Below are 25904 nucleotides of genomic sequence, written 5' to 3'. Positions count from 1 at the left end.
TAAATGCCAGAGGGTGGTGTGTATGGAGCAAAAAGAGGGAAGGAGATCAGTATTGATTATAGGGAGACTGATTTTGCTCAGATTTTTCAGTCTGCTCCTATAAAAGTATTTTTGTTATGAAATTCTATAACACTTCACTTTGAAACAATATAGTAAGATTTCAATAAACAAAATAACTGTACAAAAAATAGACAAATTAACTTTATTAAGTTACTACTTCAGTCCTTATATTCATTTATTTAAAAAAATATGTTTGGACTATATTACTGAAAGTGAGTACACACAATAAATAGAAAATAGGGATGCATAGTGCTGGAGATATATCAACCAACTTATTTCATCTGTTGCTTACTCTGGTAGACAAAATTTGACGCGTGATTAGCAATACTGAAAGAGCAGCCAGAGAACCTGGGAGAAGGCTGCAAACTACTGGAAAAGTACCATAAAGCTCTGGACCACTCACCAAAAACAAAACAAAACAAAACACCAAATCAAACAAACACCCTCAGTATTTACCTGGGGGCTAACCTCACTATAACAGTGAATTAGCTACTACTAACCACAAGAACAATTTAAAATTACCAAAAGTGCCAAAAAGTGAAGTGGGAACCTTCATTAACAGAATTTTAAATCAAAGGTTTTACTTTAAATGGATGATGATTACTCAAATATTCTAGGCCATATGGCAGGCCCTATAGCAATAAGTTACAAATACTCTGAATGTAATAACTTAAACATGATATGATTAATATATATGGAGATGCTCCACTGAGGGAGTATCTCAACTAACCTCTTTCAGGTAAGGTGATAATTTAAAAAATTGAATTTACAGTTTCAACTTCTGTACAGAAGAATAATGTCAATATTCTGGCAATAGTGATGATATCCCATTATCATAAATGTAGAACCTGTTGAGGTACGCATTACTTTGAATTATACTTGATTGAAGAAATAATTCTATGTACAAGTGGGTCCATATTCTATGTGCAAATTTTCAATGGAGCTCCTAAAAGTGAACTAAAATTAAATGAAGGTGACACCAGTTCTTTTTTTCCTTTACGTGTGATGAACTTCATGAAGCATTAATTCCCGAGGTATACTTGTTTCTGGACCATACAGCTTACATGCTCTTCTTTCAAAGGCAGCTACCATCTGTTTCACAACTTCATCGAAAAACAGTGTAGCAAGTTGCGAGTGTAGAAGGGAGCGGAATTCAAAAGAAATCTGTAAGAGAATGTTAAAAATTGTTTTAGAAAGATCTTTGGGGCTGGGGTTGTGGCTTAGTGGTAGAGCGCTTGCCTAGCACATGTGAAGCACTGGGTTTGATTCCCAGTACCACATATAAATAAATGAATAAAATGAAGGTCCATCAACCATCTAAAAAAAAGAGGAAAAAAAAAAAAAAAAAGACGATCTTTCTTCTGCTAACTTTCCACTTAGGACAAGGTGTTTACACTGTGACCTGGATATCTAAGGTAGTTGTGTGGATTTATTGAGGTGAGATTTTAGCAACCATCAGAAGAGGGAATCATCTTTATTGCACTGTGAACAACTGCTGGCACAATAAATTTAAGAAAACAAGGCCAATGAATCTCATTTCAGAGCTAACACTCGGGGCTGGGGAGATAGCTCAGTTGGTAGAGTGCCTGCCTTGTAAGCACAAGGCCCTGGGTTCGATCCCCAGCACCCAAAAAAAAAAAAAAAGAAAAAGAAAAAAAAGAAAACAGAGCTAACACTCTACATCTGAATAAGCTGGAGAAGACTAGAAAACTTTTGCTGTTCTTATTAATGTACCCCTCCTTAGATCCATCCTACTTCACAAAAGGAATAAGGAGGGCAAGTGACTGTTCTCATAGGCATCATTCCAATGATAAATAGTAGCAAGGAGATCTCCTGTGTGTGCATACATGCATGACTCACCACAAAGCAGAAAGGGCAGGTGATTCAATCTTATAAGTAGCCAGTGATTTAGAATTTTACTTATACTCTCTCATTGTTCTAGATAGAATTCAAGGCAAATGTTTTGAGAAATAGTTTTTTAAAGACCAAATGTCTTCTAAATTTTAAAATGTTTTAACTTTCCGTCCTTTTTTTTTCCCCCTGAAGTACTGGGGATCAAACCCAGTGTCTCCATTGAGCTATGCTCCCAAGCACAAAGTTTCATTTTGAAATAAATTTATTTTTATAAAAAGGTTGAAAAACTAGTAAAAAGAATTCTCATGTACCCATCACCCACATTTTCCCACTTTAATGCCCTATAAAATCACAGTATAACTGTCAAAATCAGGAAATTAACAGAGGGAATTACTATTTCTAGATAATAGTACTATAATCTATACAGACGTTATTCAAGTGTCCCCAGTTGTCCTATTTAAGGTCCATTAGTGAGCTGGGGTTGTAGCTCAGAGGTAGAGCACTTGCCTAGCATGAGTGAGGCATTGGGTTTAATCCTCAGCACACATAAAATCAAATAAATAAAAATATTTGTCTTTATTTAAAAATTTGTCTTTATTTAAAAATAAAGTCTAAGAAGAAAAAAAAAATCCACTAATCTGGGCTGGGATTGTAGCTCAGTGGTAGAGTGCTTGCCTAGCAGGTATGTGGGTTTGATCCTGAGCACCACATAAAAATAAATAAAAATTAAGGTATTATGTCCATCTACAACTAAAAATATTTTTAAAACAAAGGTCCGCTAATTTTTTTTTGGGGGGGGGCAGGGGGGTAGGGTTGCTGGAGGCTGAACCCAAGACCTTGAGTATACTATGTCTACTAATGTTTTCATGAGAAAGAGCTGAAAACAAAATAAAACAATTTTACTGAAGCTATTACCATTTCTTTTTTGTTTGTTTTGCAGTGCTGAGCATTAAACCCAGAGCCTTCTGCATGGTATTAAAGCAATTTACCACTGAGCTACAACCCTAGCTCCCCATCACTAAGAACAGAAACCAGAGGTGCTTTATAACTTAGCTATATCCCTAGTCTTTTTTAATTTTTAGACAGGGTCTTAATAAGTTGCTGAGGCTGGCCTCAAACTTAAACAATCATCCTGCCTCAGCCTCCTGAGTTGTTGGAACTGCAGATGTGTACCACTACACCCCTGGATCACCACCATATATTAACATTCAACACCTGAGCCGGGTATGGTGGCACACACCTGTAATTCCAGCAATATGGGAAGCAGAGGCAAGAGGATTATAAGTTCTAGGCCATCCTCAGCAACTTAGCAAGACCCTGTCTCAAAAAAAAAAAAAGGGGGGACTGGGGATATAGGTCAGTGGTGATAAAGCACCCAACCCTGAGTTCAATCTATAGTACAAAAAAAAAAAAAGATTCAGTGCCTGAGTTCCTGAATTACAAGGACAGAAAAATTTACAGGGGGCTTTAAGTTTTCTACTGTTAAAGTGATAAGAAGAAAATTATGAGTTCCTAGATTCTGAAATTTTAATTTCCCCTTTATGTTTCATTTCTACAACTAACATACAATATATAGATTTAATTTGATATTAATTTTAAATTGTTACTAAATTTAAATGTTTTCAACTGATACTAAGCTGGTAGTAAACTCATGGCATGTGTTTTTTTGTTTCTGTTTTTTCTGCATTACAGGGGATCAAACCCACCTCACACATACAGATAACTGTTCTACCACTGATCCCTGGGCTACATCCCCAGCCCAGGCACATATCCTATAATCTATGGATCTGTAAAGTGTAGAAAAAAATAGAAGAAATAAATATTCAGCATTGGAAGATTAAAACAGGAAAAAAAATGTTCATAGCGCTGGTACAGAAAAATGTAATCAATACTCAAAAATTTGAGATTTTTTAAAAAGTGAGCTTCAGTAATCTCTATGCATACAATATAACTACAGTACTAACTTCACTTTATATGTGAAACAAATCAAGGACTTCATGAGAGACTTACTGAAAAATCCAAGGTACAAGTTCTTGGGTAGCCAGGAAGACCCGGGCTAAAACGCCAAATGGTCTCCAAATGATTGAAAAGTCTCCCATCAGTACAGGATGCCTAGAATAAGACAAAACAAAAACAAAAACAAAAAACTACAGTTAAATACCGTTGGGATTTACAAGACTCTACCATGACTGATTTTTCTTTGAAAAGTAATTATTTTTATAGACCAGACCACAGGAGATGAAGATATCTAATACTGTGATACTAGGAAGTAACTTCTTAACCAAAATTAGTCATTTTCTTCCCTTTTGAAATTCCTAAGACTGACAGTTTTGCTCTCTTCCACAGTTATCACCCATTATACTACTTAAGATTCCTCTTCTCTAGCAGTACAACAGGAAATGATTTTTCAGAAGCTTATTTCCAGATATACCACTTATAAACAATCTTGAACAAATTAAACCCTTGTACCATATTTCCTTAAAATGTAAAATAATACCTGCTGTATACCATTTCTATGAGATGGCTGAAATGGTTATAAGGTACCTGGTACAGTTAGAACAATTCTATAATTCTCTTTTATCCAAATTTATCTTGTTAATCACATTAAGTCTTTCCTTCACTTTTTTTTTTTTTTTTTTTTTTTTTGGTGGTATTGGAGATTGAACTCAGGAGTGCTCTATACCAGTGAGCCACATCCCCAGTCCTTTTTATTTTGATACAGGGTCTTACTAAATTGCCCAGGCTGACCTCACACTTGTAATACTCCTACTTTAGTCTCCTGGGTAGCTGGGAATACAGTCCTGTGGCACCCACCCAGTACAGCTTCTTTATCTAAAACCCTCAGACGTTATGGGCATTATTACACTAGTAAACAACTGACCTCAAGAATACATATCACTTTCCATTAGCAACAGATTATTTTAAAATGTTGTTTCAAAGTATACAATTTCCTCCTCAAGTTTTAAGGTTTCAGCTCCTTAGGCATATCCTGAAATCATTATTCAAGCTCCTTTATCCTTTTTCTTTGGTGACAGATTCCCCTCAAGAGTTTAGAATGTCCTTGTCCTCACTACAAACATACATTAGTAAAATCAGGACTTGCATAGATAAACTGTTTTTCCTCCAAATATTTTTTCACTTTTTCTTTCCCAGCTATAGTTCCCCTAAACAAAGAACACAGGACCCTTTCTCTGACTAAATTTGGGATCTCTGGATATTGAAGCCAAAGCAGAGAATCTTTTACAGTTTCATTTCTAAATTCCTCTTCATCTACATTCTCTTGAATGAATTACCATTGTGAATTACCTGCCAGTAACATGGTATAATAATTATACCATGTATAAAAAGGTCAGCAGCACCCAAGCTAAAAAAGTATTTATGTGCTCCATTCACGTGTTTATAAAAATAAACATTATTTTAATTTGAAAAATGGAAACCAGTGAATGTTAAAAAATTTTTATAGGGCTGGGGATATACAGCTCAGTGGGGCAAAGTGCTTGCCCAGCATACACAAGTCCCTATGTTCAATCTCCAGCACTAAAAAAAAAAAAAAAAGGAAAGAAAAAAATTTATTTAGATGATAATAGTAATTAAAATACTAGCTATTAACTGATAGCCAAGTTAAATCATATTATGCTAAATCACTGGGGAGAAACAAATTTGTAGCCATACATGTATAGTTCAATAACAGCCAATTCAACTCTCTAATTTTTAATACCAATAAAAATCTATAACAAACCAGGCATCGTGGCATATATGTGTAGTGCCACTTACTGGGGAGGCTGAGGCAGGAGTTCAAGGCCACCTAGCCACCTAGCAAGACCGTATCTAAAAAAAAAAAAAAAAAAAAAACTATAATGAAATCTTATTATTTCAGTAATCTAAGTTTAAGATAATACGTTTTGGCTGAGCATCGTGGTACATGCCTATAATCCTAGCTATTCAGGATGTGAGATAGGAGGATCACCAAGTTCAAGGTCAGTCTGTGTAACTCAGTGAGACCCTAAAAAGGGCTGAGGAAGTAATTCAGTGGTAAAGCTCTTCTGGTTTCAATCCCCAGTACTGTGAAAAAATAGGAAAGATAATACATTTTGCCCTTCTTTATAATCACAAAAGAAGCTTACAGGAAACTTAACACTGAAGGAAAAACAGCTGTTGGAAATACTATAACACCTCCCTCTCTGACTATTTTTATACAAAATATGGCAGTGTGCACTCATACCAATGATGTAGTCCAAGGACACATGGATTTTTATTGGTATGTTTTGACATGAATGATATTGCCAAAGACCTTACTCCAAACAGAAATGATATCTAACACAGAAGCAGCTGTTACGATAATGACTTTCTGCTGGTTGTTCTAGGTAAATTGACCAAGTCCATCAAATAAACTAACCCAAACAAAATGTTTATATTGTAAACCAGGAAGTAAGATTCTTTGAAATGTTTGTTGTCCCTGTTATATCTGGACACTTCCAAGGGCTTCTGGTCGTTACACATTCATGTAGATTAGAATTACTGACATATTAAGTCATAGGTACATTTTAGTCAGTTAATTCACAGACTTGTGACATGTCTTCTGTTGTTCTTTTGTTAGAATGATTATTACTGTATTTTACAAACATGTATTAGATATTAAAATCTAAAACCTGAACTCAGGGACAACTGAAAGCTAAGTATACACAGTTCTGGGTTATTCTCAATTATATTTGTAAAAATAAACTTGTATATAAAGTGATACAGCTTATTATAATGGAAAAGCAGTTTGGAATCAGATATATACAGTGTAAAATTTTCTTTTTCTTTGTACTGGAGACTGAACCAAGGGGCACTTTACCAATGAGTGTTATCCCCACTGCTTTTTAATTTTTTATTTTGAGACAGAGTCTTGCTAAGATGCCCAGTTTTGCCTCAAACTTGCGATCCTCCTGCCTCAGCCTCCAAGTTGCTGGTATTACAGATATATGCAACTATGCCCAGCTACAGTGTGAATTTTTTTAGGGTTCCTAATCTCCTTAAGCATCATAAAACTGAGATAGCAATATCACAAAGGCTATTAAGAAGATTTTTTAAATACTTTCCTTTCTCCTCAGATGTACTGAAAATAACAGGTTATTATGAACATCTCTGATCTTCAATAGCCCAAGAATACAGGTAGTGAGAGCTTCATATCAAAGGACTATGATTCCTACAGTTGTAGTGCTGAGGACACAAATGAAAAGACAGGCCCCTTCCCTCAAGTTGCTCAAACATGTCAAAGAAAAACCCAGCTGAAAAAATATATGACCGAAATAAAGTATATACAAAGCCCAGAAGAATCACTGAGGTAGGACTAATGATTTACATGAAAAGAAAGGAGAATGTAAAACCAGACAGCTGGAATTTGAAGGATTAATAGGCAAGGAGAGAAGTACATTATAGGTAGAAGATTGAACAATATGCCAAAGCACAGACCTGTGGAATAAGCACTGTTTGGTGCATTCATGGAACTTTAAGATGTATGGTATACCTGTACAGTAAGGCAGGGGGAGGAGTAAGTGGGTCTGTGTACAATGATAAAGAGATTGACTTTATCCTGTATATTTTAAGAAGCCAGAGAAGGTAAGAAAGTCCAAGGGTAAAGTGGTTAGGATGTTTTTTTAAGAGTTCTTTATTTAGATGCTGCATGAAACACTAATATTTAAGTTACAAGATCCCTCTAAAAGTGGAACAAGGCAGGGATGCCCTCTTTCTCCACTTTTATTCAACATCATCCTTGAAACACTAGCCAGAGCAATATTAAGAAAGACGAAAGAAAGTAAAGGGATACGAATAGGAAAAGAAGAACTCAAACTATCACTATTTGTTGTTGACATGATTCTATATTTAGAAGATCCCAAAAATTCCACCAGAAAACTTCTAGAACTCATAAATGAATTCAGCAAAGTAGCAAGATATAAAATCAATACCCATAAGTCAAATGCATTTCTATACATAAGCAACAAATCCACTGCAAGAGAAATTAAGAAAACTACCCCGTTCACAATAGCCTCAACAAAAATAAAATACGTGGGAATCAATCTAACAAAAGAGGTGAAAGACCTCCACAATGACAACTATAGAACACTAAAGAAAGACACTTGAAGACCTTAGAAGATGGAAAGATCTTCCATGTTCTTGGACAGGCATAATTAATATTGTCAAAATGGCCACACTACCAAAATCACTATACACATTTAATGCAATTCCTATTAAAATCTCAATGACATTCTTCATAGAACAAGAAAAAACTATCATGAAATTCATTTGGAAAAATAAGAAACCCAGAATAGCCAAGGCAATCCTTAGCAAAAAGAGTGAAGCAGGAGGCATCAGAAAACCAGACCTTAAGCTATACTACAGAGAAACAGTAACAAAAATGGCATGGTATTGGCACCAAAATAGACATGTAGACCAATAGTACAAAAGAGAAAACAGAGACAAACCCACAGAAATATGGTTATCTCATACTACACAAAGATGCCAAAAATATACATTGGAGAAAAGAGAGTCTATTCAACAAATGGTGCTGGGAAAACTAGAAATCCATATGTAACAAAATGAAATTAAACCTCTATCTCTCATCTGCACAAAAATCAACTCAAAGTGGATCAAAGACTTAGGCACTAGAACAGAGACCCTGCTCTTAATAGAAGAAAAAGTAGGCCCAAATCTTCATCATATTGGCTTAGGACCTGACTTCCTCAACAAGACTCCTAAAGGGCAAGAAGTAAAATTAAGAATTAATAAATGGGGTAGAGTCAAACTAAAAAGCTTCTTCTCAGCAAAGGAAACAATCCATATGTGAAGAGAGAGCCTATAGAATGAGAAAAACTCCTTACCACATGCACCTCAGATAGAGCACTAATCTCCAAGATATATAAAGAACACAAAAAACGTCAACACAAAAATACAAATAACCCAATCAATAAATGGGCTAAAGAACTGAACAGACATTTCATAGAAGAATATAATCAACATGAAAAAATGTTCATCATCTCCTGCAATTAGAGAAATACAAATCAAAAGTACTCTAAGAATTCACGTCACTCCAGTCAGAATGGCAATTATCAAGAATACAAACAATAATAGAGACATTCTAAAGTATTTTTTATCCCATGTGTCCAACAGTGATGTCCCACTACCATTTAAGAGAAACAGGGATCAAAGTTCAAACTGTCTTTAAGTCTAGGACCTGGTTTAGAGTCAGGAGAGGTCAACCATGGTTGCTACAGACCCCAAGGGAGTGGGGTCACTCAGGAGAAGGACAGGAAAGAAGTGAAGGGATGACTATGGAAGATCCAAGGTTCCCAGAACCCCTCCTAGTCTTCAGGCATTCTCAATATGGTTCACCTGTGGTGGAACGTTTTGTTACATTGAAACATTTTAAAACCAGATAGTTCCCTGCCCAGAATCAAGTAATTACAAGATGCTGAAGATACCAAACAGAAAAAACAGAAGATAAAAGTGCCAGCTCTAGATCTTAAGACTTCCACTCAAACACCATGAAGTGCTTTTTGTTTTGGTTTATTAAAGTGTTGTACAGAAAAAAAAAAAAAAAAAAAAAAAAAAAAAATATATATATATATATATATATATATATTACACAAGCAATAAGTGTTGGTGAGGATGTGAGGAAAAAGGTACACTCATACACTGTTGGTAGAACTGCAGATTGGTGCAACCACTCTGGAAAGCAGTATGGAGATTCCTCAGAAAATTTGGAATGGACCTACCATCTAACTCAGCTATCCTACTCCTCAGTTTATACCCAAAGACTTAAAATCTTCATACTACAGTGATGCAGCCACATCAATGTTTATAGCAGCTCAATTCACTATAGTTAAAACTATGGAACCAACTTTGATGCCCTTCAACACATAAATGGATAAAGAAAATGTGGTACACATACACAATGGAATATTACTCAGTATTGAAGAAGAATGAAATTACTGTATTTGCTGGTAAATGGATGGAACTGGAGAAGATCATGCTAAGTGAAATAAGCCAATCCCAAAAAATCAAAAGTCGAATGTTTTCTCTGATAAGTGGATGCTGATCCATAGTCGGGGGTGGGTAGGGAAGAATGAAGGAACTATGGATTGTGCAGAGGGAAATGAGGGGAGGGGTGGGGTCTTAGGGAGGGGAAGGATGGTAGAATGAGACAGACATTATTTCCCTACATACATGTATGAAAAAAATTATAAAATAAAAATTTAAAAAAAAATCTTCTGCATTTAAAAAAAAGTTGTAAGAGCTTGAATGGTAAGAGATTGAGGTCAGAGAACAATAAAATCTTAAGATTATAATTCACTGGTTTTGGACAGACTAAATTAAAGTGTTAGCTCTTTGACTCTGAGCAAGTTATCTAACTCTTCCAAGTTTTAATTTGCTCTAGAAGACAAGGAATAATAAGACTTGACTTTCAATGGGCTGTTGTGAGAATTACATGAGTAATTAAAGCATTAAAAAGAGCTCAGTAAAAGTTAGCAATTATAAGAAAGGTAGTATAGTGGTTACAAATTCCAAAACTATGAGGAAAATAGCTGAAAACATTTTTAATAATGGCAAAGTCCCAGAATGGGCACACAAACTTTTAAATGAAGTTCAGGTTTTGAGACTGAAACAGGCTAGACTCCAGGGTCTTAGCTTCACTAAACAGTACACTCCTTCCAGATTTAATAAAACAAAGAGCACAGTTGAAAGTTGAAGGCACAGCGGCACATGTCTGCAATCCCAGTGGCTCAGCAGGAGGATCACAAGTTCAAAGCCAGCCTCAGCCACTTAGCAAGGTCCTAAGTAACTCAGAGAGACCCTGTCTCTAAATAAAATAAAAACAAAAGGGCTGGGGGCTTCGGTGCGCCTGGCAGGGGCAGGGGCCGGAAGGTGGGCTCTGTCTTCCGCGCTCCCGCGGCGCTTTTGAGCAGCTCCGCAGGCTCCTCCCGGCGGCGCTCAGGATCCTCAGCCGGTGCGTGGCTCAGCTCCCCGCCCTGCCCGGCGCCTTGTGGCGGCCTGCGCTCCCGATACACCCCGCCTGGCCTCACGTTTAGGGACTTGAACCTGGGACAATGGTGTGCATTCCTTGTATCGTCATTCCTGTTCTTCTCTGGATCTACAAAAAATTCCTGGAGCCATACATATACCCTATGATTTCCCCTTTTGTTAGTCGCATATGGCCTAGAAAAGCTGTACAAGAATCCAATGATAAAAACAAAGGCAAAGTAGACTTTAAGGATGCTGACAGAAATGGATTACCAACAAAAGGACCAACAGGAATCTATGAAAAAAAAAAAGACTAACGCAATTTTCCCAAAGGATCTCAGTTGTTTTTAAAATGGACCTGATAACACGAAGCACCTTCTTTGTAATTGTCTCTGACCTTTTTCTCTGAAACTAGGATTTTGGATAGAGAGTTTATTTATCTGATACTTAACAGAAAATACATGGTATTTATATTTAAAATGTACTTAGTTATATTTAATGACCTCATTCCTGGTTTCCATTTTCATTATAGTAGCTTTTATTTCTATTATTGCTGATTTAGTAATATGAATAAATAGGTTTATGCCAGTAAATACTCAGTACTCAGGCCTCTAGCATTCATCCTCATGAATTTGACTGCTGTTTGCTCTAATTCTACGGGTTCTTTTAATTTGAATGGAGTAAGTTTTACTGTGAAATAATACAGATGATAATGATGTGAAACATAAAGGTAAAATACTGTCCAACACAATGGAGCAGTTTATCTGTGAGTAAGTAACTACTGTTTATTGCTCTGAGGAAAATGGAGAAGAAGGATATAGAGGAAACTTCTTTGAAAAATGAAACATCTTTTACGTACATGTCTAATGTGTTATAAAATTATAATGCTTTTGCATTCCTTCCATTCCTACAAATGCATTAAACATTCAATTTAAAAAAAAAAAAAAAAAAAAAAAAAAAAGGGCTGGGATGTGGCTCAGTGGTAAAGCACCCCTGGATTCAATCCTTGGTACCAAAAGAGAAAGTTGTAGCCCCTTCACTGCATGACAAAGAGCTGGCTTTGGCCTTCAGCTCTGGCCAAATATAAAGAAATAATATCACCATTAAATCCTGTGAGCACAAAACAAAACTCAGTCTTAAAAATAGCCATTAACTAGGCACAGTGGCATATGTCTGTAATCCCAGCTATGTGGGAGGCTGAAGCAGGCGGATGGTAAGTTCAAAGCCAGCCTGGGTAACCTGGGAGACCCTTTCTGAAAAATAAAACATGAAAAGAGTTGGGGTGTAACTGAGTAGTAGAGTACCCCTGGGTTCAATACTCAGCACTAAAAAAAAAAAAAAAAGCTTTGGTCACTACAAGGTATTTCCATGGAATTCTGCATTTTGTATGTCTAAGTCTGGGTTCCTTTTTTACAGGTGTATTCTTCTCTGAAGATGATTAATATAAGGTAACAGGAGCTGTTACATGGCAGGAGGACCTCAATCCTCAACATATCTGTATCTTTTCTACCTTTCCTCACCTTCTTACCACTTTTCACTCCTTAACTTTTTAAAAAATATACTTATTAAATCTCCCCCCAACATTCTGTCTCTCTCTCTCTCTCTCTCTCTCTCTCTATATATATATATATATATATATATATTTTTTTTTTTTTTTAAATAATGCAAAGATTAGCCTGTAATCCCAGTGGGAGGCTGAGACAGGAGGATCATGAGTTCAAAGCCAGCCTCAGCAAAAGCAACTCAGTGAGACCCTATCTCTAAATAAAATACAAAATAGGGCAGGGGATGGTCAGTGGTCAAGTGTCCCCAAGGATCCCCAGTATCATACCCCCCACCCGCCAAAAAACTATTGCAAAGATTAAATTAAAAATTTCTCACTTGTGTGGCCCAAGTGATCTTTCTTATGATGTGGTTATTCCTTAACAGTTTTAAAAAAAAGGATAATGCTAATATTGTATACAGAATAGCAAAATTAGGAGATAAAAGAAATGGCTCATTTCCTCCCCTCCTAAAGATGCCATTTAAATTAAAAAAAAAAAATTTTTTTTAGTTGTAGATGGATACAATATCTTTATTTATTTATTTATTTTTATGTGGTTCTGAGGCTGGAACCCAGTGCCTCACAACATGCTAGGCGAGTGCTCTACCACTGAGCCACAATCCAGCCCTTTACAGACATCTTTTTATGCTTTTATACATTCAACCATTTGGGGGCTGGGGATATAGCTCAGTTGGTAGAGTGCTTGCCTGTTAAGCACAAGACCCTGGGTTCAATCCCCAGCACCGTAAAAAAAAAAAAAAATTGATATTATTTGGGAAATAAAAAAAAAAAAAAACCAGAATTATTACCTTTACCAAATGTGGTTTCACCAAGGTTACTACTGATGTATATCGCTCCAGCACAGGTGGAAATCCAATCTCTAATCGTGTTTTACAATATCCAGATCTCTTTGATATTATATCTGATTTTTTGCACCAAGGAACGAAATGCTTGTAATTCTCCATTTCTGATACTACATCATACATTTCCTGCATTGAATATCTTTTAAAAAAAGATGAGGGGTGTTAACAGCTTGTTATATATTCATACACTTTAAATTGAAGTGAATAAAACTTATTTGTAAATCATTTTGCATATATGTTGAACACATTGTAGAATGAATGACTTCAAAACAACACAGAAATTAGAAGGGTCTACATAGACACACACAGCAGAGGTAACAATTTGGCAGCTCATGGGTTGAATGTGGCCTGTAGAGGTGATTTTTCAATTTTTTACTAGTGCCAGTACTTAATCATGCAAGGCAAGGTGGAATATGGCTATAATCCCAGCTATTCAGGAGGCTGAAGTAGGAGGATCACAAGTTTGAGGCAGAACTGGGCAACTTAGTAAGACCCTGTCTCAAAATAAAATTAAAAGGGGGATGGGAATATATAGCTAATGAGCACTTGCACAGCATGTGCAAGGCCCTGAGTTCAATTCCCAATACTTCTAAGTTAATAAGTAAAATAAATAAATAGGTGAATGTTTAATAAACCACAATAAGATTACTATGGGACTCTAAAAATATGATTGAATATACATTTTAAAGCAAAGAAATTTAAAGTATGTCATTAATGAGAAAAACACATTATAAAGTAAAATATGTACAACAAAAGTATAAAAATATACATTTCCTCAATTTAAACTTGTTATTTGTTTTCTCTTAAAAATTACTATTGTCAACAGAACATCCATAATGAATACATTTAAAAAGTGTGGAAGAACATAAAATCAACTCAGAGAAAAGGAGGGTTAAAAATAGACTAACTCAGGCTGGGGATTTAGCTCAGTTGGTAGAGGGCTTGCCTCACATGCATAAGGCCCTGGGTTCAATCTCCAGCACCACAAAAAAAAAAAAAAAAAAAAAAAAAAAAAAAAAAAAAAAAAGACTAACTCCTTAGACTATATGCTTCCATGTTATTTTTTACATGTAAGCAGGTAATACTGTTGCAATTTTAGAAAGAAAAATGAACTATTTTAGAACACAAGAAAAGGAAACTGCCTATTGTTTTGTTGTTGTTGTTTTTGTTTGGGGTACTGGGAATTAAACCCAGGGTCACTTTACCACTTTTGAGACTGGGTCATGCTAAATTGCTCAGGCTGGCCTTGAATATCCTCCTGCCTCAGTCTCCCAAAGAGCTGGGATTATAGGCATGCAACACCACTCCTGCTCCTCCTATTCTTTTTATGAGTCAGCATAACCTCCTAATACGAAAACCTTATAAAAGAACATGAAAATAAAGTTACATACCAACACCCTGTAAGTACAGAGGCACTCTTCAGAAAAATATCAATAAATAGAATCCAGCAATATATTAAAAAGACATAATGATCAAATGCAACTAATTTAGGGATATGTGAATAAGTTAATATAAAGAATTTTACGATTCTAATAATATTAATTGCAAAAAAGGGAAAACTATATGATTAACTCCATAGATAACAAAATATCAGAAGCAATTCTATTACGGTAAGAAATAACAAAGATGCCACTGTTCTGAAAATATTAGCTAAAACTTCAAATAGAGCATATGTGCTGAAAATATTAAGCAAATTTATCAACTGGTAGGTGAAACAAATATCAATCCAGAAAAGCAATTCAGAATTTAGTAAGATGGCCTGTTAGAAAGTAAACAGAAATCAATACCTTTCCTATGTTAACCAAAACCAGTTAGAAAACACTAGCATAGCAATGCAAAATACCTAGAAATAAATTTAACAAAAATATGTCAGGACTTAAAAGAAAAAACTCCATTGATACCTATAAAATAAAACCCAAATAATAAGTCAGATATATACTACTCTTGGTTATAAAGACTTAACACTGTTTCACCCAAAAAATGATATGGTAATTTAAACAATCACAACCTAAATTATAAAAAAGTACTTTTGGAAGCAACCGAATTTGAGGCTTTCTCTGTTTAAATTCCTCTCTAGAATTGCCAAAAATACAGCATACAGAAATGGTCATATATTATTTTCATTTTATGTCAAGGTTTAAATCTATCTTATAATCATTCAACAAATATTTATAAAACTACAAGGGCAATGGAAAAACCAATCTAGAAAAAGCAAAGTTTAGTCTAAGAAAATAATCCAGAGAGAAAAGGCACAATACTTTATAAATAATTGTGAATGTGTTCTTTTAGTAGAATTATTATATACAAACCCTATAATTCTTCTCTCTGAATATTCTTTTCTTTTGTTTATTAAAGGTGAAGCGATTTTGAAGAAAGTTCTTGAATATATCTCCTTAGGCAAAACAGAGTTATGTAGTGGAAGAGTTCTGCTCATCAGTATACCACAGGAAGCCAAATATCTAAAAAGACAAAAATTACCAGATTTAGAGTGACAGTAAAAATTAACAGGAAGCACAAATTATAGAGACTGTAAAAAAATTAAGACTTTGTAACTTCAGAGTAAAATAACAACAACACACACACACACACACACACACACACGTATACACAGACAAAGAGAAAAATAAATCTTTGTTTTCTACTGGGTATAGAACCCAGGGGTGCCTTACCACTGAGCAACATCCCTAGTCTTTATTTTCTCTTTATTTTTTATTTAGAGACAGGGTCTTGCTAAGTTGCTGAGGCTAGCCTTGAACTTACCCATCCTCCTGCTTCAACCTCCCCAGTCAATGAAATTACAGGTATGGGCCACTACTGTCTGCTAAGAAAAAGAAAAATTTCTTAGACACCATTAAGAAAACTAAAAATACAACAAATCAAAATGCAGTCTATAAAAATAAAAATTAAAAAAAAAAACCTAAAAATAGCTGGACCACCAGGCTCATGCCTGTAACCCCAGCCACCTGGGACGTTGAGATAGGAGGATCGCAAGTTCAAGGCTAGCCTCAAGAACTTCCTATGCAACTTAACAAGGCCCTGTCTCAAAATAAAACACAAAAGGGATTGGGGATGTAGTTCAGTGCTTAAGCACCCTTGGGTTCAATTCCCAGTACAAGAGAAAGAAAGACAGAAAGAGAGAAAAAGAGAAAGAAAGAAAGAAAGAAAGAAAGAAAGAAAGAAAGAAAGAAAGAAAGAAAGAAAGAAAGAGGGGGGGGGAGGGAGGGAGGGAGGGAGGGAGGGAGGGAGGAAGGAAGGAAGGGAGGAAGAAAGAAAAGAAAAAAGAAAAGAAAAGAAAAGAAAAGAAAAAAACAACGGCTCACAATTAGATTGGAAACTTCTGGCGCAAAAAGTTCTCTCTTTCCAGAAAAGAAATATCTTGTTCACCTAGCTATTTTAACTTTCCCTAATGAGATATTGCATAACTATTTTACACTACTGTTCATTCATTATCAGTTCACATACTTATTGAGTTCCTATTCTGTGTTAGACTGTACTAGTCACTAAGGATTAATGGTGAAAGAACAAATAAGAACCTTATGAAGATTATATTACAGTTGAGAATTCAAAACAAGTACCAGAAAAGAGCTGAGTACACCATGTGAACATGTAGTCCCAGCTACTTAAGAGGTAGATCATTTGGGCCCAGAAGTTTGAGACAAGCCTGGGCAACATAGCAAGACCCCAAGACTCCATCTCAAAAAAAAAAAAAGAAAAAAAAGAAAAAGTACTAGAAAAGAAAGGGTAGAAATATATAATGAGGACCTCAGGACCTATCCTTTAGTCAGGGTGTCCTAGGAAGTCCTCTGAAGTTCTATTTCAGCTAAGATGTAACACAAAATAAGTTTCCATGCAGATAGAAAAGAGGTAAGTTGGTACATAATAAATGTGTGTACACATATGAATATACAAAGATATTTTCATTTGTGTGTGTGTGTGTGTGTATATATGGGAGAGAGGGATAGGTAACACTACTATAGCATTCCAGGTTATAGGGAAAGAGTTTGGCAGTGTCCAGAGACGAAAAAAGACCAATAGTATAGAAGCAGTATGAAAGCCAAGAGAGTAGCAAGAAATAATGTTGGAGACAGTGGTTGGATCATGGTGTGTACTGCTAGCCAGTATAAAGAAATTTGAAAATTTTGGGGGGGAAGGGGTTCCTGAGGACCAAACCCCAGGGACTTTACCACTGAGCTACATCCCCAACCCTCTTTGATTTTATTTTGAGACAGGATCTCGCTAAGTTGCTTAGGTTCTAAGTTGCTGAGACTGGCTTGAACTCGTGATCTTCCAGCCTCAGCCTCCTAAGTTGCTAGAATTACAGGCGTGTGCCATCATGCCTGGCTGAAATTTATTCTTAATAAGAAGTTGTTGAAGAGTTTCATATATGAGAGTGAAATTTCAATGGGCACAGTGGTGCATAACTATAATCCCAGCAACTCAGGAGGTTAGGGCAGGAAGACTGCAAATTCAAGGCGTGCCCGGGCAATTTAGTGAGACCCTGTCTCAAAATAAAATCAAAAGGGCTGGATATGTATTTCTGTGGTAAAATGCCTCTACATTAATCCCCAGTACCAGCAAATGAGGAAAAGAAGTGAAGGTTCATTAAATCAAATCTTTAAATTATTATTTTTGGCACTAGGGATTGAATCCAGGGGCAGTTAATCACTGAACCACATTCCCCAGACCTTTTCTACTTATTCTGAGACAGGGTCTCACTAAGTTGCTTAGGGTTCCTTTAAATTGCTGAGGCTGGCTTTGAGCTTGCAATCCTCCTGCTGCAGCATGGCGTGCACCACCATGCCTGCCAAATACCTTTTTAAAGGGGAATAGAGTAGCTGTTATGGTTTAGATATGAGGTATCAACCACAGGCTCCTGCATTAACGCAGGGATATTTGGAGATGAACGATTGATTAGATTATGAGAGCTGGAACCTGATCACTTCACCCTAGTTTGAAAGGATGACTTGATGGTGACTGTGGGCAGGTGGGCAAGATTGCAGGCAGTGGATCACTGGGAGTGTGCCCTGGAAGGGTTCATCTTCCCTGCTGCCCCTTCCACCTTCCTTTTCTCTGCTTCTGATACTGCATGAGCAGAGAAGCTTTTCTCCATAGGGTTCTTTGGCCTTGAGGTTCTGTACCTCACTCTGTGCCCAGAGCAGTGGACTTTGCTAACCAAAGACTGAACCTATAGAACTGTGAGCCAAAATAAACTTTTCCTCCTCTCAAGTGTTCTTGTTGGATATTTTGGTCACAGTTATGTAGAGTCAGCTAAAACAAATTAATATCAAAAGTGAGGTTGTTACTGTAACTAACTTGATCCTGTGGTTCAGAAGTCTTTGGAAATTATTTGTGGGAGTTGTTTTGAGAAGTTTGGAAATGCAGGATGGAAAAACCTTAGAATGTTGTAGCAGAGCTTTTTAATTTTTATTTTATTTCATTTTTTTGGTACCGAGGATGGAACCCAGGAGTGCTCAAATAATGAGACACATCTCCAGCACTTTTTAGTTTTTATTTTGAGACAGGGCCTTGTTAAGCTGCGTAGGGCCTCATTAAGTTGCTGTGGCTGGCTTTGTACTTGTGATCTTCCTGTCTCAGTCTTCTGAGCTGCTAGGATTATAGGCATGCACTGCCACACCCAGCTGCAGCAGAGCTTAATGAGTAATTCTGGTGGGAACTCAGAAGACCAAAATGCCATCAGGAATAAGAACTGTGCTCATGAGGTTTCACAGGGGAACAAATACTCTTCTGGGAATGCAACGAGCCACCACTTGTGTTATATTCTGGCAAAGAACATGTTGTCCATGTCCTGAGACTTTTAGTGAAGGTGAATTTAATGGTGATGGGACTAATTAATCTGGCAGAGGAAATATCAAAGCAGCACAGCATTCAGGAGATGGCACGGATGTTGCTATCAGCCTTGAGTCAGGTACACTGTGAGAATGAGGAACAGAAAGAAGAGCTGAAGGGTTGGGGATGTAGTTAAGTGGTAGAGTGCTTGCCCAGCATGTGTGATGCTATGATTTTGATCCCCAGCACCACACACACGCGCACACACACGCGCACACACGCACACGCACACACACACACACACACAAAGGGGGGGGAAAAGGCAGAGTTGAAGATTTTAAAAACTAGAAGGAAAACCTTTCAGTTATACCAGAAAAATACTTGTATAACTGGGGCCAAGGATGATATGGTTGTTAACAAGATTACAGCCACTAAAGAGATGCTAAGTACTTCAAAGAAACAACAGAAAAGATGGCTTGAGGGCATATTAGAAACTTGTTAAGGCCACACCCATTAAAGGTTCACAGTATAGAAGGAAAAATTTATTTGAGAAGATATCATGGGGTGCCCCGCATATACAAGGGAGCCTAGTAAGCTCTTTCACCCTGTTCAGCTACCCAGACACTCAGAATCTATTAGAGCCATAATTTCGGGGGGCCCAGTTCTTGAGCAAGCTTCCAGCAGGCCTTGATGTCATACACATAGTGCTAGTTCTATAGGAATACAGACAGGATCCTGGAGTTGAGGGGTTATAGTGGCTTCCACCATAATTTCAAAAGAAGGGCTGAGAGACCAGGCAAAGTATAGTAGTGATGGGGGCAGACTGATGCAAGTGATAGGAACATAAGGTTAAAGGAGTAGTTCTAAAAAATGGGCCCACTGTGCTGACCTGTACATGCTTTCTTTTCTAAGAAGCAATTTACCTGCAGCCATGCCCAGATTAAGTGGATAGGATATGTCGTTTTCCTCACCAAACTGTAATCTGCAGGAGAAATGCAGGCCTGAAACAATGCTGATAAGTGAAACTCAAGTTACCCTGAAGGGGGTTCTTTTTGTGACTCTTTTTACAGACCAGATCCTGGAACTCAGGAAGATAAGTACAATTCCTCCTAACCATAAACTCTGTAAAAATGTATGATTAGTGATTCATTTAGAATCAGTCAGCATGGGCCAAAGTACCCTAGAGTTGTCACTGCAGTGGGAACTTGAAAGTCTCATATAATGTTGCTATCCGTCAAAAGTCAAGAGGTGGACCTGGGTGGGACTCTCTGGAAACTTCTCTGGGATCCCCAATAAAACTAGAGTGCAGAAGAGGCACACTGTCCCTCTCCTCTCTGGGAGGACCCACTCTTTCACTTGAAAGTGTCCCCTTCCCCTTTTCCAATCCCTTCAATAAACTCAAGCCTGTTACAGTCTGAAATCTTTCTGACTTTAAATAGGTGGGGTCCTTCACGCTGCCTCAGTTTCCTGTAACACTATCAGGTCCTCTCCCACACCACGGGAGTTTTATCTCTTCTCACTTAAATAAATCCTACTCTGTTCTCTCTTCCTTTTCATTACTGTCCATGCGTTTTATTCTTCAAATATGCCAGACAAGAACACAGAAGGAAATTGGTGAGGCCTGCAGCCTGCACAAACCCCATTTGCCAGGAGAAGCAGGGAAATCTAGTTTCATCTCAAAGCTGATTTCAGTAGGGTCAGAATCCCTGCAGACTGCCCCTGAGCAGGCAATGTGTAAAGCTGTGAAGTGAAGCTGAAACTGGAATGGAGACCCCAGAAATTAAGAAATACCAGTAATGTCGACTGTCTGCCAAGAAAAGTTGCTGGCTGCAGAGAGTGCCAAGCTGAAACAGAGCCCATGTGTGCTGCAACCAGCAAGACCAAAGGCATGATCCGCCCAAACCTTTTGGAAATTATATCTTGTCACCATATGACCCAAATACTCCAGGTGGAACTACAAAAACAGTTTGCCCAGCTGGGATTAGGTTTTGCTTTGGCCCCATTCCTTCCTTCTTTCTTTCTTTTTATTTTTTTTAGATGTTGATGGACCTTTATTTTACTCATTTATCTTTATGTGGTGCTGAGAATTGAAGCCAGTGCCTCACACATGCTAGGCAAGTGCTCCACCGGGTCATAATCCCAGCCCCTCTGCCTCTCTCTCTCTTTTCTTTTCTTTCTTTCTTTCTTTCTTTCTTTTTTTTTTGGGTCTGGGGATTGAACCCCGGGGCACTTAAGTGAACTACATCCCCAGCCCATTTTATTTTTTATTTTGACACAGGGCTTTGCTAAGTTGCTTAGGACCTAAGTTTGCTGAGGCTGGATTTGAACTTGGATCCTCCTCCTGCCTCACCCTCCTGAATCACTGGGATTACAGGCATGCGTTACCACGCCCAGCACCATTCCTTTTCTCTGTGCCTCTGTCTCTCCCTGTAACTTGCTTTTGATCTTTCAGAGCCAAGAGTGTGCCTTGAGTCTCAGAGGATACTTAAGACTTGGACTTTTGGGCAATACTAAAACTGTTAAGACTATGAGACTCTTGGAGATGAATTAAAAACATTTTGTATTGTGAAATGAACATGATCTTTTGGGGGCCACAGTGGAATTTTATGGTTTGGATATGTGGTATTCCCCCCAAAGCTCCTGTGTTAATGCAGAAATAGCCAAAGGTGAAATGATTAGATTATGATAGCTATAACCTAGCCAGCTCATCCTAGTTTGAATGGACTAACCAGGTGGTAATGATAGGCTGGCATACATGACTGGAGGAGGTGGATTCACTGGGGGTGTGCCCTGGAAGGGGCTCATCTTTCCTTCTGCTCCTTCCACCTTTCCTGTCTTTGCTTCCTGACCTTGCCATGAGTGAGCAGCTTTCCTCCACAAAGCCCTTTGGTCATGATGCTCCACCTCATCTTGGGCCCAAAGCGGTGTACTCCGCTGACCATTGATTGAGTTTCCAGAACTATGAGCCAAAATAAACTTTTCCTCCTCTAAGTTGCCCTTGTCAGGTACTTTGGTCACAGCACCACAAAGTTGACTAAAACAGAGACCTTGAGAAATCTCATGTTATTATATATAATATTTGATTTATATAAGTATTATGGATACATAAATAACATTTCTTGAAGGACAGTGAGACCCTACAGTTTAGATGAGGAACAAGAGAGAATCCAAAGGATATAAAGAATAAGGAACAGTTGAAGAAATCGAGAATATTCAGCCAGGAGTTAAAGGATACCTGAGAATATGGCTTCAAAATGCAAAAAAGCAACACAATTAAAAGGAAACCAAATTTGGGCTCCATAATAAAAAAATTAAAAAATAAAAAAGATGTTTTGAACAATTAGTTGTTTATAAAAACTGAAAGAGGGGCTGAGGAGATAGCTCAGTCGGTAGAGTACTTGCCTTGCAAGCACAAGGCCCTGGGTTCGATCCCCAGCACCATAAAAAAACAAAACAAAACAAAACAAAAAACCAAACAAACAAACAAACAAAAAACTGAAAGAGGGCTGGGGATTTAGCTCAGTGTTAGAATGTTTGTCTAACAGGACCTGGGTTCAGTTCCTAGCACCACACATGTACAATTTGAATGGGCTTATTCTAGAGGCAATGAAATAGAGGTCAATGAAAATGGTTAAATTAATTACTACATGACTGTTAAAATGTAATGGAAACGAACAATATAAACTGTATGAACTTATCTAGGATTCTTATGTATACAGCTATAAAAACAAAGTTTAAGAATGAAAATATGGAAAAGTAAAATGGGTTTGTGAATTTTAAGTTTTCTATGACACCAAAGTAATAGTTGATTTTAAAGTGATGGTAAAAGCACATTTCAAAGACAGCTATATTATTTTAGCCAAAAACATAACAAAAACAAAATACCCACTTTAGATTATTGTCTTCCTAGAAGAGTGTTATAAATGGGTTCCCAAAAATCTTTTAAAATATGGTTTCTGTTATGTGAAAGATGCCTATTGTGACTTTTTTTGGTATATCTTTTGAATTTGTTTAAAGGTGAGGTTATACAAATAATGAACTACAGTCACTCTGCTTAATGAAGCAAAACAATGGAATAATATATTATTATTATTATTAATACTACTACTACTACTACTACTTTGTGGTTCTGGGGATTGAAACCAAAGCCTCCCACAGGCTATGCAAGCACTTTAACATCGAGCCATACCCCCAGTCCTGCGCAGTGAAAATAAAATTTTTAGGCAGTGATTTAAGCTTCTCCCTTAAAAAATAAGTCACACACACACACACAAAAAATGATTTCTGATATCTGTTAGCTAGATTGATTACAAAAACTAAATTTAATATATAAAACCTACACATTCTTTAGTTATCTTCCAACTGTTATAAGTTTTATCTACTTTTCTCCACTTCCTGCATCCCATGGGTACCTTGTTATTTGTTGTTGGAGGCTAATCATGTGGTAGTTACTATGTCCAGTTATTAATAATTTTCTGATAAATCAGTATCAGAAAAGGCAGCTTCTCTGAGAAAAGTCTTTACTTTTAAAAAGATAATAGGACTACAGATGTAGGTCAGTGGTAGAGTGCTTGCCTAGTATGTGCAAGGTCCTCAGGTGATTCCTCCCCCAACCTCCACCCTGCCAAAAAAAAGATAAAGAAAGAAAGAAAAAAGTAAGATCTTTATTTCTAAAGAGGTGAATTGAGTAACTTGCATACTTTTCACTGCATACAGTTTTGTAGCAGATTCATATATGGCTTCCCCAGCACCCCAAATTTTTTGTGTATAAAGCAAACTAAGAAGTTTCCTAATCAGTGTGCTATCATGCTATGGTTCAGTGCCCTATATCACACATCTGTTTTCACACACTATCAATATTAGAGTTAGGAGTGTACAATTCAGTGGTAGGAACCCTGTGCTAAGCATGTGCAAGGCCCTGGGTTCCACCCCCAGCACCAAAATAAGTTTTCAACTGCAATATGAAGAGCCATACAGTCATAAATACAGATAAACATGAAATGATCACTGTACGACATTGAAGACAACTTTTTTCCCCCTTGTGTACTAGAGATCAAAACCAATCTGATAAGGTCTACCACTGAGTTACATCCTCAGCTCTTCTAATTTTTAAATTTTGAGACAGGGTTTCCCTAAACTGTCCAAACACTGAACTTCCAATCCTTCCGCCTCAGTTTCAGGAGTAGTTGTAATTACAGGCTTGTACCACGTGACTTCTTTTTCCCTTCTTTTTTACCAGTACTCTTCCAATACTACTCTCTCAAATACTCTATTATAAAGGCCAAAATCTATGTTAATATAACACTTTTATTTGCAAACCAGTATTTTGTAAGAGGAGCACAAGCAGATCTAAAGTATGAGGAGGTTGTGTTCTGTTTAGAATTACCTTTTAAGGTTACTTCCTAAAGCAAGAGTAAATAATTTCTGATTTTACTTGTTTTACCCAATTTGTCTAAAAGGATTTGGAGGTGTGCTACTGTTACTTCTTAAAATTCTTCAGTGAACATAAATGGCATAGGGGTCAGCCAGATTTGTGCTCTCTCACGTCATCCCATTCTGTATAAATATGTATTCATTTTCAACACTAATTTTCGAGTACAATTCTTCACAATGTTATTAGTAAAAAGGAAATTAGTAAAAGTAGGGTATCCTTCATGTCTCCACCTCCGTTTCCACCCCCACCTCTCAATAAAGGAACCAACCAGGAAAGACAGACCCTGTACAAGGTTACAAGACCTCTGAGTTACAGCGGAGTGGGGAACGGATCGAATCAAAAGAGGTCCTCTTCGTTGGCTACATTTAGTTTTGGTGCCACAAAGGGAGACAAAAAACTCCACTGGAAAAACGCGCCTGATCACCTGGCAAGGGGGAATAGAAGGGGGCTCATAGCTAGGCCACAAACTCCCAAATTCCCAGCAGCGAGCAACGCTTTCGCGCAAAGGCTCTTTGTTAGTCGTGGTGTTTCCGCGATAGTAGGGATCGCATCCAGGGTCAGGAGCCTGCGATGCTAGTCCGTGATCACTGAGCTACACTCCCAGGCCCCGCGCAAAGTGAAAACTTTCCGGCGGCCGCAACAGGTCTAAGGGAAGGCGACCGGAAGAGCCCCCAAACACCTGTGGCTCAGCGGCTTCCTCAGAGGCGTCCAGAGCCGCTCCGCCAATGCCTCACCGCCGCTGGCGAGGGCAGCCAGTCGCCAAGAGACCGAACCACCAGCCAGCCGGCCAGCCTGGGGCGCGGCGCCTGAGCCCCTCAAATGCCGACACTTCTCCAGAGACAAGGAAACCCGCGGGGTCCGGCTCCTCCTCAACCCCAAAATCTCCCTGTTTCGCCACTCAGCAGGCCCGGGAATAAAACAGCTCTCGTCCCCGCGCCCCCCTTGTTTATTACCTGACATTCCGCGCAGACCTTTGCGCCGGAACCGCGGCTGCTGTCGCCAACCCGGGGCGGCACCCCGAGACCATCCTCGCCAGGGCCCTCTGACCGGTGCGAGCTGCCATGATTATCTCTCTGAAGCCGGTCGCAAACACCCGGACTAGGTCCGCAGCGCCGCCCTCAAGCCGGGCGGGCTGACCGGCTCCCCCGCCTCCCAGCCAATCGGCTGGCCCCTTGTGCACCTAGACCCGCCCCTTCTTCCCTCCCTGATAGTGTCATGGCGACGCAGGCTCTCACAGCCGTAGGGCGGATTGTGAACGCCTGGTCCCCCTCACGGCCAATCAGAGGGGTGCACGGTCTCCAGGACACCCCCAATCCCCATCCGGGCTCCTGCTACGCCCTCGCGCACTTACGTAAAACACGGT

At 38.1% G+C, this 25904-nt stretch overlaps 2 protein-coding genes across 3 annotated transcripts; one reads left to right on the top strand and one right to left on the bottom strand.

Annotated features, from left to right (window-relative positions):
- Window positions 1–179: 179 nt before the first annotated feature.
- On the bottom strand, window positions 180–25651 carry Coq10b (coenzyme Q10B). 2 transcript variants are annotated; one of them, XM_047547748.1, is made up of 6 exons: window positions 25495–25581; window positions 16081–16138; window positions 15630–15779; window positions 13267–13459; window positions 3925–4026; window positions 180–1224 (listed from the first exon to the last, which is right to left on the bottom strand). In XM_047547748.1, exons 3-6 carry the CDS (start codon window positions 15752–15754, stop codon window positions 1057–1059), a joined length of 588 nt encoding a protein of 195 aa, XP_047403704.1. In that variant the 5' UTR covers window positions 15755–15779; window positions 16081–16138; window positions 25495–25581; the 3' UTR covers window positions 180–1056. The 2 variants fall into 2 exon arrangements, with proteins under 2 accessions (XP_047403704.1, XP_047403703.1); XM_047547747.1 differs by lacking the exon at window positions 16081–16138 and having other exon boundaries at window positions 25495–25651.
- LOC124981393 (UPF0729 protein C18orf32) lies at window positions 10836–11267 on the top strand. The gene has a single exon (XM_047547749.1). It carries the CDS (start codon window positions 11001–11003, stop codon window positions 11229–11231), a length of 231 nt encoding a protein of 76 aa, XP_047403705.1. The 5' UTR covers window positions 10836–11000; the 3' UTR covers window positions 11232–11267.
- Window positions 25652–25904: the final 253 nt, after the last annotated feature.

The sequence above is a fragment of the Sciurus carolinensis genome, chromosome 3 (assembly GCF_902686445.1).
Source record: "Sciurus carolinensis chromosome 3, mSciCar1.2, whole genome shotgun sequence".
NCBI lineage: Eukaryota > Metazoa > Chordata > Mammalia > Rodentia > Sciuridae > Sciurus > Sciurus carolinensis.
The sequence above is the reverse complement of the archived record's forward strand: the minus strand, read 5'-3'. Positions and strand labels throughout refer to the sequence as shown.